Raw genomic sequence first — 15,672 nt, forward strand, 5'->3', positions numbered from 1 at the left:
TCACAATAGGACTCTAATTCCCCAGCTCCAAGCTCAGGTATATTAGACAGACTACCATTGTGGTTGTGAACCCACAGTGGATGCTATAGCAGTATATTTATTGTTACTCTATGAGGTCTTGGGTTTTGCACATCACGTGGTCTCTCTCGGAACTACTTTACAGTTGTAGTATGAAAGACAAAAGGGTGGGTTGTATAGTTTGTTTTCTAATAAGGCTTTCTTTATAGAAACAAGGGATAAACCCATTCCTGAGCTATAGCTTTTCAACTCTTGCCCTAAACTAAAGATGGCCATTTCTTTTCCTTGACTCGTGAAAGGTTCTAGCCATATTGAATAGAAAGGGCATAAGTGTATTTCTCAGCTTGGAGTGACTTGGACCCCTCTCTCATTGATTCCACATCTACAGATTGCCGGGTGAACCCACCTTGGCTGCTTCCAGCTGGTTCTTCTTCCATGTTTGTATTCATTTTTGGGATAAATTGGAGGCTGGCTGGCTGGCTTTGGCAGGACCAGTCTTTGGTTTGACTGGTTGCCTTGGTGACTAGGATGACAGATGCATCTCCCAACCTCTAGTGCAGGCTGGTATAGGCTTGTTCTCACTGTATCCGAGAGGAAGTCTAAGAACAAGGGCCTAAACACAAGGCTTCCGAAGGCCGAAGCTCACAAAAGACACAGTGGTCCTCTACCTTCTGTTGACCAAGCCAGTGAAAGGCAAGAGCAAACCCAAGGCGCGAGGGAAAGATAAAATGAAGCAGCAAAATCACAGTGCAGAATGTGCAAAGTGAAGAGTGGGGAGGAACTGGGCTGTTTTAAACATTTATTTTTATTGCTCTTGAACTGTGACCGTAAGAGTATCTGTGGGTTGTGTGCGTGCTCGCGCGTGTGTATGTGTGTGTGCATGACTTCAGTGTCCTCAGGACTCGGAAGAGGGCAGCAGATCCCCTGGAACTGCAGTGACAGGAGTCCCTTGTGGGTGCTGGGAACCGAACCGGGTCCTCTGGAAGAGCAGCCAGTGCTCTTAACTGCTGATCCCTCTCTCGATGAATTGGGGTATTTTTGTGATCAATTGTATTACTCATTTTTCTTCCCACTGTGACAGAATACTTAACCAAAAGTAACACAGGCACTCCACAAGTTAAGTCACTTGCTGTCATGTCTGACGGCCTGAGTGTGACTCCTACAAGCTGCAAGGTGGAAGGGGAGAATTGATTTTGCAGTTTGTCTTCTGACCCCCTCGAGTGCAACACACTTGTTCTCTTCCCCAACACGTTAAATAATTGTAATTATTAAGTTAATTACTTTTAAGTGATTAATTATTTAGTTATTCTCTACTGCAATAATTAAAACATTGTAAAAAATATAAAAAGAATAAATGAAAGGGAAGAAGAAATTATTCTGGCTTGAGTCTGAAGAAATTCGGCCCACCCTAGAGGGGAAGGCAGGGCAGTAGGTGTTCCTGTCGTGCAGACTGCTTACATCTGAGCTGATCACAAAACAAAGAGCGCGGGCTGAGCCAAGCCGAGATACAGCTCGCAGGGCCCTGGGTCTGCCATCTAGTCATGTCCCAGAGGTCTCACAGTCTTCCCAGACCAACTCAAGCACTGAGTCCGCGGGGAACACGAGGGCGACTCTGCTTGGTCTCCTAAGCTGTCAGCCGCCGCATCAGCCGGTGTAGATCAGAGCCTGGTTAGCCCCACACCCCAGCACAACTGATGCCAAAGCTGGCTCGTACTCCTGAATTAACTGTGTGGAGATCGATCCCGTCACCTCAGGGGAGACTTGGCTTTTACCTTTCCAAATGGGAGGGGGCAGTCTAGAGAACTGAGACACAGATTCCTGCCATCTCTATCAAATGACCAGGCTGTCCCTAGCAGCCTTTTCTAAATACCCGTTCAGTAAAGCATGCCCACATCCTGTGTCCAGATCTGCCATAGATGGCTGTGACAGCACTGTACATGCAGTCTGGCAGCAGGTGAGAGGAAACTATTGTCTCCCTGTCCACCACCCCTGGGATGTTCACACACATACACACATATATATACACACACACACACCACACACATATACACATGCACACACATATACACATACACACACATACACACACACATATACATACATATACACATACACACGCATATATACATATACACACACGTATACACACATATACACATACAGACATACATACACACACATACACAAACATATATATATATACACACATATACACACATATACACACACACACACACACACACACACACACACACACACGCACGCACCCATTTCTACTGGAGTTGTTCAGGTGTGTGACTGCTGGGCACGCAGGCATGAGCTTTGCGCAAGCCCGCATGGAGATTTTACCTGCTGTGCCTTGCGTTCAAGTGTTTTCTCTTTAAACCTGAGCTATAGTTCTGTAATGTGGAGAGGAAGGGCAGATTTCTATCAAGCACGCTTCCAGACTTTGTTTTTGTTTATTTCCCAGTTTGTTCATTAAAGGTGAGGTGAGAGAGTGTCAAGTTTGACTCTATGTAAGTTATCTAGACTTATCAGATCCTGACCGCCCCCCCCCCAAAAAAAATGGCTCTACCCTCGAGCAGAAAACATCAGCAGGGATTCAGGAGGCTGGACTCGGATTCCAGCCCCGCTGTTTGCTGACGTTCTGACGGACCGTAGATGAGTTTCTTTTATCTACAAAACAGGGATGCTAATGGTGCCCTCCTCCCAGATTCATAAGGACAAGGGTGATCCACAGAGAGTGAGCATTCGGAGCAGTGCTCCTCGGGGAGTTTACAGTGCCTGTGGGGGACTGCTGTCACTACACATTGTCTCAGCCGTCCCAAACATGAGAATGTCAGATCCGAAGCAACTTCAGATTGACCCCCACCAGCTTCTATCCAGTAACCAGAAAGATGCTGAGCCCGTTGGTGTGCATGCAGGGACAGCTGAGCCCATTGGTGCGCATGCAGGGACAGTAAACCATCAGGTAGCAGTGATAAAGCCGGGCACCTGAGGCATAGAGACTAGGGGACATGGTGTAGGCACTCCCGTGAATAGCCTAACCTAGACTTGGAGGGGTCCCTTGCACAAATGGGGTTTACTGTCCCCCAGGTCTGGGCACTGGAAGTCTACGAGGTTGATCTCCCCGTGGCCACACAGCAGTTCTCTCTCTGTGTGTTTACAGCGCCTTTCTCTGTGTGGTAGCCGTGGAGAATCTTTAGGTGTCCATATTCCCTCTTTGCACTAAGAACATCGGGCGCACTGGGTTAGAGTCTTCCAAAATGGCTTCATCTAAAATGAAGTGACTCTACAAAGGTCACATCTCCAAATACACTCATGCCTGGAAAGGCTGGGTTTACAGTTTTGAAGTAAGAATGCCGAGGCCCACAGTGGAGCCTGTGCCAGGCGGGTTAGGGAGCTTGGAGAGCTTAAGCGAGGGTGGAGATGGTCGGCTTTGACTTGTTTGGGGCACTTTCAGAAATCACTAGGATGGGGTGGAGAAAATAAAGAGGGTTGGACTGAGAGACCCTAGGTGGAAGGAGAAGGGAAGGGACTGGAAAAGGGAAGGGAAGAAAAGAAGGGAGGTAGAGGGGACTGACAGAGGGAGGGAGAGAGGGAGGGAGAAAAGGAGGGAGGAAGGGAGAGAGGGAGGAAAGAAGGGAGGGAGGGAGGAAGGGAGGGAGGAAGGGAGAGAGGGAGGGAGGGAGAGAGGGAGGAAGGGAGGGAGGGAGGAAAGGAGGAGGACAGAAGGAAGAAGTCAAAGGAACTGAGAAGTGAAGAGATGGAAGAAGGGAGAAGGAAAGGAGGGAAGAACATAGGAGGATGGGAGGAGGGGGAGTGAGTCTGGTACCCACAGGCCCTGTGTCTCCAGTACCACTAGTGACCAAGCAGACTCCATCCCCACCCCCACCCCACACAGTCCACAGCCCAGGCCTGCGAGGGCCCTGTCTCAGCATTTCAGAGCTTGTTGATGTTACAGTGAGGGAGATCAAGGGGCGTATGGCCCAGTAGCCGGCATACAGCACATTCGGTTCATTGTTTAACTGCCAGACACAGAGCTGCCAGCCGATGCTGTCACCTGCAGTGGGACCCAAGATAATGCCAAAGGCGGGAGAGTCCTACCCAGGAAACAGGAGAAGGGAAATCTTTTTCTTCATCCCGAGGGGTGTGTGTGGAAGACACACATGGGGTGAGGTGGCTAGTTGTTCTCAGACATGGTAGCGACACCCTCCCTAGCAGGAGAGGCTGGAGCAGGGTACTGCTCTAATCCATGCTGGGTCAACGGACAGATGACTCTCAGGGGAAACCCTAAGAGAGGAGAGATCTCCCTGGGCCCTGAGAAACCATCCCTTCCTGCTCCTGAGAGCAGCGGGGCCTGGGAACCCTGAGGAGAGCCCTGGGGAGCAGCGGTCTGGGCACAGCACACTTTCAGGAAAGCCTCCTTTCCATCAGTGCAGGGTGAGAAAGCAGGGTGGAGAGGCAACTTCCAGGAAGGCACAGACGGCGGGGTAACCCCCTCCTGGCCTCACTCACAGCAGGGGGACCACCACACACTGGCTTCATCAGTTCCGAGTCAGAGCTCAGCTCCCTAAGGCACCGCCTCTAGGGCAATCGCTCTGCAGTTCAGATCCTCACCAATGCTGGCTGTGTGACCTCAGGTGACTCACTGCCCCTCTCTGAGCCTCAGGTCTCTCCCAGGTACAATAGTTGCCTGAACATTAAATCAAACACCCCAACACCATCTCCGCATAACATAATGCGTAACGTGATCTTGAGCAAAACTGGTTGTACTCTCTGGGCCTCTGTTTCCCCTTCTCTAAAATGGAGATAATTCATACCCCACCAGGTTGTTGGAAACGTGAACTAATGTGGAAAAAGCACAGCAGTCGATGTCTGGTTTGCTGTGGAGAGTGTAAGGTCGCCAAGCGATGAGAAATGTCCGTCAGACACATTGTCAGGCAGTGGTTTTGTTTCATTTCTCAACAGTGCACTCAGTGTGCTTTTCTTCAGTAGCCAGCTCTGTTTCAACCCAGCTAATACTGTTTCCCATTTCCAGGCTTTCTTATGCCCTCGGGCTATTTATTACATTTTTATAAGATAAATAACTGGACATCAGTGGAGTATTAATTGCCTTCAGTTCTCATTTTATTTGCCTGAGCCATGATCTCCAGCCAGGGGAAACGCTACCCACTACACACAAATTCAGAGGAACTGGAATAGGATGCTCACGCTTCTGTCATGGCTCTGCCACCCACCAGCTCGATGACATGACTGTGTGGCTTCCCTAACCCCCCTGAACTCCAGGGTCCTCGTGTGCAGTGTGGCCAAACACTCACTGAGGCCAGCACAGTCGCAGTCTCTGTGTGTCCTCCTAAAAGGACCTCCTGTGTTCCTCCCTTGTCTCTGCAGGGATCCCCTCTACCGCCAGCTGTGTGCGCTCCACTGGCTCCTCGAGGCGCTGACTATTGACCACACCCACCATACCATGAGGCCCTTGATTTCTTGCTGGAACACCAAGTAAGGCCAGCGGCCCTACATCCTACTGTAAACTAGCATTCGCCTGGATGGTAAGGGGTGGGGACCTCACCCTTCCCACCCGCTCCCTCACTTTGGTGCTTTTTGTGGGTGACTGGCATGCTCTATGAATCCAAACCCAGGTGAGTTGGGGACAGCTCCTTCACTTTCTCAGAGTCCATTGTGCACACTTCTTTATATGCATCTCTTCCTGATGCTGTGTGGCAATGCACCGGTAGCTTAAAATGGGATACAGAGGGAACACTTACACCACAGAACTGGGCAAGATACACCAGCATACTGTGGATCGACAACCAGATTTCCGGCTCCTCACGATCTCCCTGTGTCCCCTCAACCTTGTTTCTGAATGTCCCCATACTTCTGCTACCACTGCTCCCATACACCTTTGTTCTTTGTTCTTTTTTTCCTCCTTTAGTCCAAGGGAATTTTGTTTGCTTGCTTGAGTTGGTTCCTTGGTTCACTGGCTCTTTAGTGAGTAAGTTGACTGGTTGGGTTGGTTGTTGGTTGTTTTTTTGGTTCATTGGTGGGCAAGTTGGTTGGTTGGGTTGGTTCGTTGGCTGGTTAATAAGTAAATTGGTTAGTTATTGGTTGCTTGGTGGGTTGGTTGATTGGTTGGACCATTGTTTGGCTGACTGGTTTGAATTTTGTTCTGTTGTCTTTTTAAATACATGTTGAAGGTTATTTCTCCACTTAGACCTAACGTACCTGTTCCAGGTTCTGGAGCAGCTAGGTAAACCCAGATGGAAACTCTAGAGAATGCTGACTAACCCGTGAAAATGTGAGCTGTGCCATCCACAGGGATGGCTCACACCGGAGCTTTGAGGTCACTGTTTCAGGAGCTGTAGAGACAGCTTTTGGCCTGTAGAGACACCGTCTTTGGGAGGTCCACAGCAACGAAAGAGGGTAGAGAATCCTGCCTTGAGGAATTGGATTTGTACTGTGAAGACCCAGGCTGAGTTGAACAGAGCAGTTCCCCAGCACCGAGTCCCTGGGATCCATCTGTCTCCATGCCTCAGAATGGGGGCACAAGCTGATAATTTCAATTTAAAAAAAAAAAGTAAGATCACACTAGAAGCCAATATTTTACCAGGACACGTCAGGCAGAATCCCCTGAAGATCTAAGCATGCCTGGCTCCTGACAGACAGAACCAGCACCAGACCTGGCCACCAGAGGAGGTAATGCCACCCAGAAAGATCTCCACGAGAAGTCAGGGTATTTGCTGGAGTTGGTGTATTCCGATAGAGCCTGCTCTCCTTGTGGGGATTTTTTAGCTTGCTGTTGGAGACATGCTTGTAAAGATTTAAGCTACCTATTCTCAAGGCCCAGAGATCATGATTTATAACAGTGCCAATCTCTGTAATTTAAATGCGTGAGGACCTCACCATGGCTGATCTCAACCTCATGAACATGATGTGTGTGGTTGAACTTGGAGTTGAGAAGCTGTGATGGCTATTCTTAGTTGTCAATTTGACTACATCTGGAATTAAATAAAGCTCCAAAGTGGGGGTTCACACCTGTGAGGGATCTACTACTTCTAATCTGGATCTATGAGGCAGGAAGACACACCCTTAATCCAGGTCTTTTGAGCTGGGAAAACCAGTCTCTAATCTGGGCCATACCTTCTTCTGGAAGCCTACCTAAGGACATGGAAGAAGGGAGCTTTTGTTCCTTGCCTCCTTGCCCTCACTCCTGCTGGCAAGTCCATTCCTTCACCAGCACTGATTCTTTGGAATTCCAGAATATACTGAAGACCCGCTGATATATCCAGCCTTGTGGAGTGAACATCTACTGGATTCTTGGACTTTCCTGTTCATATCAAGCCATAATTGAATTAGCTGGAGCACAGCCTTAAGTCATTCTAATAAATTCCCTTTCTTTATATAGAGAGATGGATTCATTCTATAAATTCTGTTACTCTAGAGAACTCTGTCTAATACAGAAGCCATGTGCATGAGCTATTAATAGTCAGTGAGAACCAGTATGAACTGGCCCCAGCACACCACCATATAGGATTCATAAATATAGATGTTGTCATTTTTGTTAATTATGGGGTTAAGTTCCCTAAGAAAGTACATGAAAACATCTTTTTAGTTATTCAGAAAGCAGAACGTCTTCTCTTGGATACTTAGTGCATCTTTGAGGTCTCACCCTGATGCCATTACATCAACTTCCCAAGACTAAAACCAGGTGGATTTGAGTGGCTGGGATCAAGAGTTTGGACATCAGTCCGGCCTTCTATCCTAGACCCATTACTACAGCTAATTAGAGCAGTTGAGGCAGGAGAATTTCAAGTTCAAGGACTGTCTGGGCAGCTTAGCACAACTGTGTCTAAAAACAGAAGACTGGAAAGAGCCCTTGAGTACCCATCTTCGCCAATGCCTTTGTCAATCATGAGTAACACCCTGGTGCAAAAGCCCTAGCTTCAATCTCCAATTCTGGAGGAGAAAGTTGAGAGTCTGGACTCAACATAGATGAGTCCACACCCTGCCACCTGCTACTTGTGTGATCACAGGCACGTCACTTGACCTCTTAGCCTGTGTTTCAGCACCTACCAAATGCACTGTGGACCCAAAAGAGTTATTCTTAAGATCAGACAAGTTTAAGTCTAGAAACACAGTGAATGTTCATTCTGTGGCAGTCATTGAAGATAAAAATCTCTAGAGAGCAGATAGAGCTGTGCTCATCAGTGCCCCTGAGACCTCAATCCAGTAGGGCCCTGCAGGGAGAGAGCATCCCTGCCCACCTTGGACCGTGGCAACAGCAGAGGCCTCCAGAAACTATCCGAGCACAGAAGCCTTAGCCTCAGTCCCACTTATACCCAGAGCAGCAATCACCGAAAACGCCACACTGCTTGCACCTAGAGGAGTGACCACTGGAGCCATGGGCCCATCGAGACCTGGAGAAGCGATCACCAGAGGCTCAGCCCTGCCTGCACCTGGAGAACTTTTCAGTGGAGTCACAGCCCCCAGCCACACCAATTGAAGCACAGGCTCCACCCATACTGATTGGAGGAAGAGATGGGTGGACAACAAGGTAAGAACACACTAGACAACACAAAGAGCAACACAGCCCCAGAAACCAGTGGTTCCATGGCAAGAAGACCTGAACAACCAACGCAGGTGAAGCAGGAGAAAGTGGCAGTAAATATGGCTATATGAAGATGATTAAGGCCATTAAAGAGGAAAATTTAATGAAAAATTCCCTTAAAGAAATGGAAGAAAAGACCAAAAAAATGGAAGAGATCAACAAATCTTTTTAAAAAGAAAAAGCAAACAAACAGATGAAGGAAACAGTTCAAGACTTAAAAACCAAAGTAGAGGCAATTTAAAAAAACACACAAACCAAGGGAACTCTGGGAATGGAAAATCTGGGTAAAAGATTACAGATGCAAGCATAGACAACAGGATATAAGAGATGGAAGAGAGAATCTCAGGTGTTAAAGATACGATAGAGGAAATAGATTCATCGGTCAAAGACAATGTTAAATCCAACAAATTTTCAACACAATATATCCAGAAAATCTGGGACACCGTGAAAAGAGAAGAAGCCCAGTTCAAAAACATAAAAAATATATTCAACAAAATCATAGAAGAAAACTTTCTTAGCTATAAAAATACAAGAAGCTTACAGAACACCAAATAGACTGGCCAAAAAAAAAAAAGTCCCCTTGCCTCATAATAATCGAAACACTAAACATAAATAAAGAAAGATTATTAAAAGCTGCAAAGAAAAATAGCCAAGTAACATATAAAGGCAGACCGATTAGAATTACATTCGACTTTTCAATGGAAACAATGAAAGCTAGAAGGTCCTTGTCAGGCATTATGCAGACATTAAGAGACCATGGATGCCAGCCCAGACTACTATACCAGCAAAGCTTTCAATTCATAGACAGAGAAAACAAAATATTCCATGAAAAAATGAGATTTAAGCAATACCTATCCACAAATCCAGTCCTACAGAAAGTACTAGAAAGAAAACTCCAACCCAAGGAAGTTAGTTTAGCTACATTCACAAAAACACAGCAATAAATAATACCACACAAGCAAATACTTAAAAAGAGAAACACACACACACACACACACAATACCACCAGCAACAACAAAAACAAAAATAACACAAACTAACAATCACTGATCATTATTATCCATTAATATGAATGGACTCAATTCACCTATAAAAGATATAGGCTAACAGATTAGATATGAAAACAAAATCCATCCTTCTGCTGTATACAAGAAACACACCTCAACTACAAAGATAGACATTACCTCAGAATAAAGGGTTGGGAAAAAATTTTTCAGTCAAATGGACCAAAAAAACAAGCTGTTATAGCTACCCTACTATCTAACAAAATAGACTCCAAACTAGAATCAATCAAAAGAGATGAAGAAGGTCATTTCATATTCATCACAGAAAAAAATCCATCAAGATCAAGTTGCAATTCTGAACATCTGTGCCCTAAATACAAGGGCACCCTCATATGTAAAAAAAAAAAATTACTAAAGTTTAAATCACACATCAAGCACCACACTCTAATAGTGGGAGATTTCAACACCCACTCTCACCGAGATTTCAACACCCACTCTCACCACTGGACAGGTCTTCCAGACAGAAACTTAACAGAGAAATAAAAGAGCTAACATGCTGTGACTCAAATGAGCCTAACAGACATCTGTAAGACATTCCACTCAAATGCAAAAGAATATACTTTCTTCTTAGCACCCCATGGAATCTTCTCTAAAATCAACCACTAGTCAGTAACAAAGCAAACCTTAACAGATACAAAAAAAAAATTTAAATAGCCTCCTGTATCTTATTGGATCACCATGGCTTAAAGTTAGAATTCAACAACAACACTGATTGCAGAAAGGCCATAAACTTATAGAAATTGAACAGTGCTCAACTGAATCACTATTGTGTCAAGGAAGAAATAAAGAAATTAAGGACTTCTTAAAATTCAATGAAAATGACAGCTCAACATGCCCAAATCTATGGGACACAATGAAAGCAGTGTTAAGAGGAAAGTTCATAGCACTAAATGCCTACATGCAGAAACTAGAGAAACCCCACACTAGCAAATTAAGAGAAAAACTGAAAACTCTAGAACAAAAAGAAGCAGACTCATCCAGGAGGAGTAGATGACAGGAAATAATCAAATTGAAAGCTGAAATCAGCAAAATAGAAACAAAGAAAACAATACAAAGAATCAATGAACCAGAGTTGGTTCTTTGAGAAAATCAACAAGATAGACAAACCTTTATCCAAACTAACCAAAAGACAGATAATATCAAAATTAGCAAAAGCAGAAATGAAAAGGGATATATAACTACGGACATTGAGGAAATCCAGAGAATTGTCAAATCATACTTTTAAAACTTGTTCTCCACAAAACTGAAAAATTTTCTGGATAAGTACCACATACCAAAACTAAATCAAGACCAGATAAACAAATTAAATAGCCCCTATGGAAATAAAAACAGCCATCAAAAGTCTCCCAAGCAAAAAAAGTCCATGGCCAGATGGTTTCAGTACAGAATTCTACTAGAACTTCAAAGAATAGCTAACACCAATACTTCTCAGATTGTTCCACACAATAGAAACAAAAGGAACATTGCCAAACTCTTTGTATGAAGCTATAGTTACCTAATACCCAAACTACACAAAGACATAACTAAGATAGATAATTACAAACCAATCTCCCTCATGAACACTGATGCAAAAATATTCAATAAAATACTGGCAAACCGAATCCAAGAACATATCAGAAAAATCATCCACCATGATCAAGTAGGCTTCATCCCAGAGATGCAACATAAAATAATCTGTCAATGTAATCCACCATATGAACAAACTGAAAGAAAAAACCACATGATCATCTCATTAGATGCTGAAAAAGTCTTCAACAAAATTCAACACTCCTTCATGATAAAGGTTGTGGAGAGAGCAGGGATACAAGGAGCATAATAAAGGTAATATTTAACAAGCCAACATCAAACTAAATGGAAAGAAACTCAAAGCAATCCCTCTGAAATCAGGAACAAGAAAAGGCTGTCCACTCTCTCCATATCTATTCAATATGGTACTTGAAGTTCTATCTACAGCAATAAGACAACAAAAGGAGACCAAGAGGATACAAATTGGAAAAGAAGAAGTCAAACTTTCTCTATTTGCTGATGATATGATAGTATACATAAGTGACCTCAAAAATTCTACCAGGGAACTTCTACAACTGATAAACACCTCCAGTAAAGTAGCAGGATACAAGATTAACTCAAAAAAGTCAGTAGCCTTCCTATATACAGATGACAAAGGGGCTGAGAAAGAAATCAGAGAAACATCGCCCTTTACAATAGCCATGAATAATATAAAATATCTTGGGGTAACTCTAATAAGACAAGTGAAAGACCTGTATGACATGAACTTTAAGTCTTTGAAGAAAGAAATTGAAGAACTCATTAAAAATGGAACAATCTCCTATGCTCTTGGATAGGTAGAATTAACATAGAAAAATGGCAATCTTACCAAAAGTAATCTACAGATTCCATGCAATACTCATCAAAATCCCAGAAAAATTGTTCACAATTCTCAAAAGGTCAATATTCAACTTCATAAGGAAAAACAAAAAAAAATCAAGACAGCCGAAACAATCCTGTACAATAAAGGAACTTCTGGAGGCATCAACCTTCCTGACTTCAAGCTCTACTCTAGAGCTATAGTAATGAAAACCACTTGGTACTGGCATTAAAAACAGACAGATGGACCAAAGGAATCAAACTGAAACCCTGATATCAACCCTATGATACACATATGAACACCTGATTTTTTTTTTTTACAAAGAAGCTAAGACTATAAAGTGGGTAAAAGAAAGCTTCTTCAACAAATGATGCTGGCATAACTGGATGTCAACATGTAGAAGAATGAAAATAGATCCATATCTATCCACATGCACAAAACTCAAGTCTAAATGGATCAAAGATCTCAATATAAAATCAACCACACGGAGCTCATAGAAAAGAAAGTGGGAAGTGGCCTTGAAAACATTGGCACAGAAGACCATTTCCTAAATATAACCCCAGTAGCACAGACACTGAGAGAAATAATAAATGGGACCTCTTGAAACTGAAAAACTTCTGTAAAGCAAAGGACATGGTCAACAAGACAAAATGGCAACTTACAGAATGGGAAAAGATCTTCACCAACCCCACATCAGAAAGAGGATTGATCTCCAAATTATACAAAGAAACTAAACATCAAAAGATCAAGTAATCCGATTTTAAAAATGGGGTATAGATCTAAACAGAGAACTTTCGACAGAGGATTCTAAAAAGGCTAAAAGACACTCAAGGAAATGCTCAGCATCCTTTGTTATCAGAGAAATGCAAATCAAACAACTCTGAGATACCATTTTACACCTGTAAGAATGGCCAAGATCAAAAACACTGATGACAACTTATGCTGGAGAGGATGTGGAGTAAGGGAAATACTCCTCCATTGCTGGTGGGAGTGCAATCTTATACAGTCACTTTGGAAATCAATATTGCGGTTTCTCAGAAAATTGGGGCTCGATCTGCCTCAAGACCCAGCAATAGTACTGTTGAACATATGCCCAAAGGATGCTCACTCACGGCATAAGGACACTTGCCCAACTATGTTCACTGCAGCATTATTCGTAATAGCCAGAACATGAAAACAACCTAGTTGCCCTCAACTGAAGAATGGATAAGGAAAATGTGGTACATTTACACAGTGGAGTACTAAACAGCAGTAAAAAAACAATGACATCTTGAAATTTGCAGGCAAATGGACAGAACTAGAAAAAGGCCATCCTGAGTAAGGTGACCCAGACCCAGAAAGATAAATATAATATGTACTCACTCATAGTGGATAATAGACATAATAAAACAAAGGACAACCACCCTACAGGCCACAACCCCAGAGAAGCTAGGTGACAAAGAGGACCCTAAGAGAGACATACATGGATCCGCCTAGGAAGGGGACAAAAGAGAAGATCTCCTGAGTATCTCGGGAGCATGCAGGGCAGGGGGGAAGGGGAGTGGAGAAAAAATGTATAACACATTTCTATCCAAACAATTAAAATGAGAATGATAAAAAAGAAACAAGAAAGAAAGAAAGGAAGGAAGGAGAGAGAGAGAGAGAGAGAGAGAGAGAGAGAGAGAGAGAGAGAGAAAGGAAAGAAAGAAAGGTATGAAGAGAGTTCTACTACCAACAGATGATATCCATGGTTACTGGGAACTCAGGAAACTAAAGGCTGGGGAATAAGGTCACAGCAGCTCTCACCAGTGGTGGCAAGCCTCAAGGAGCAGAGAGGGGAGTCAGCAGTCACTGATTTACCATGCAGGAAGAACGCAAAAGCAGTGTGGTTATCTAAGTCCTGTTAGCTCAGGCTGTCCCAGATAGACAGCATGGGCCTTGTCAGAAGACCAGGTGGGTGGAAGACCAGCTTTTACGCTCTAATGTATATGCTGCTTGCTTTACACTGTGTACAACATTCCCGTGAGTGCAAGGCTTCTCCATCTATGCAGTATAGCAAAGTAACTGAAGATCTTGGTGCCGTCAAACTGCTGAGTTCGTAGATCTGGGTGGGGCCTGAGAATCTGCATTCTAGCAAGCTGCCGCTAATCCTAACTTTGAGTCCAGACACTCAGGGCCAGTGACCTCTTGCTACCAGCAGTGCCTCCTCCTAAAGGTTCCAAATCTAAAACACCACCACCATCTGGGACAGACTTCCAGAATGTGACCCTGCAGGATCTGATTCAACGTTAAATATATTTAAGTTTTCTCCTATAAAATAGTTTCAGAAGCTGTTCTGAACATGCAATTTTGCAATTGCAGAGTGCGTGTAAAAGCGTGCTCTTTGACTTAACAGAAGAAGACCCTTCTGCATCCGATCCCCTCCCTGCCTTGGAGGTTATCAATGACTACACTCCGGAGATTAAGTTTTCATCCTTGTGAAAACATACAGCAATATTCTGAACAACCCACATAATAACCAATTTTCTAATTTAACCATTTCTGAGGCTCTCTTTTTGTCATGTGAGACCGTTCCCAAGCACTGCTGGGATTATCACGGTAAAGGAAGTGAGCCACACCATTGTCCACTGGACCTTCCCTTCCAGGAAAGGGGCTGGAGGATGTAATCAATAATAAACATGCAAAGACCGAGATAATCTGCCAGTCTAGAGTTATGACCCACAGACGAAGAGCACTTGTTCTCGCAGAGGACCAGAGTTTGGTTCCCAGCAGCCGCGTGGTGGTTCAAAGCCATCTGTAACTCCACTTCCAGGGGATCCAATGCCTGCTTCTGACCTCTGTGGGAACCTGGCATGCATGTGGTGCACAGACAACAGGCAAACACTCGTATACATATAATAAGTGGAGTTTTTAAAAATCTGCACTAGCAAAAGCACAATCACAAGGAATCTGGTGGGTAATATTTCAGTGAGGGGAAAGGCTTGCTTTCAGTTTGATCAACAAGGAAGATGCTCTTAGCATGGGCATTCTGAGTAAAACACCTGCTTTACCTCCCACTCTCCTCCTCCCAGCCAACACAAGAACATCGCTCCTCGCTCTGATACTCAAGTCAACACCTCAGGAGTGGAAAAACACAGCACGGCCATCCAGTCATCTTATTTCCGAGGAAAGCAGGACAGGGCTACCAGGCCTGGAAGATTCCAAGAGGTTGGACCACTGCGGCCTCCCTGGCGTGTAATCAGCACTTCCTCCCCTCAGCCACAGAGCCTGGAGCACATCCTAACCAGCCCACGAGATTTTCATCTTGAGAAGAACACACTTTACCCTAAATTGGAGCTGAGAAAGTGAGAGTAAGTGTGTGCGAAAATTGTTCTGATTGCCCTGACAGATAGACATCGTCGAGTGACCTCCGAGAACAAAATGTGCTTGGAGGATACCGTTTAAAGAGATGAGCCAGGGCTCTCTCTCCTTGATTTCTGGGAAATGATCGCCCCCAGAAAGCATCGGCAGGGGAACAATGATGGTCTGAAAATCACAGCTTCCTCCCCTTAAGAGCTGCCTGCCCCACCTGCTTCCCACCATTGCCAGCTCCTTCTCAAAGCCAAGCCAGGATCTCCTCTGATGAAAGTGTGCTATCT

At 44.3% G+C, this 15,672-nt stretch overlaps 1 protein-coding gene across 3 annotated transcripts in view; it reads left to right on the plus strand.

The window, feature by feature from the left end:
* The window catches only part of Ccdc60 (coiled-coil domain containing 60), a 174,118-nt gene that overhangs the window by 125,941 nt on the left and 32,505 nt on the right, over positions 1 to 15,672 (plus strand). For all 3 annotated transcript variants that reach the window (XR_015737336.1, XR_015737337.1, XM_087903774.1), the window contains exon 5: positions 5,413 to 5,520. Coding sequence is in view for 1 of the 3 variants with exons in the window: in XM_087903774.1 (XP_087759900.1) it covers positions 5,413 to 5,520 (108 nt within the window). In the remaining 2 variants the exon portion in view is untranslated. The remainder of the gene's footprint in view (positions 1 to 5,412; positions 5,521 to 15,672) is intronic.

The sequence above is a fragment of the Myodes glareolus genome, chromosome 2 (assembly GCF_982192425.1).
Source record: "Myodes glareolus chromosome 2, mMyoGla1.1, whole genome shotgun sequence".
Lineage (NCBI taxonomy): Eukaryota > Metazoa > Chordata > Mammalia > Rodentia > Cricetidae > Myodes > Myodes glareolus.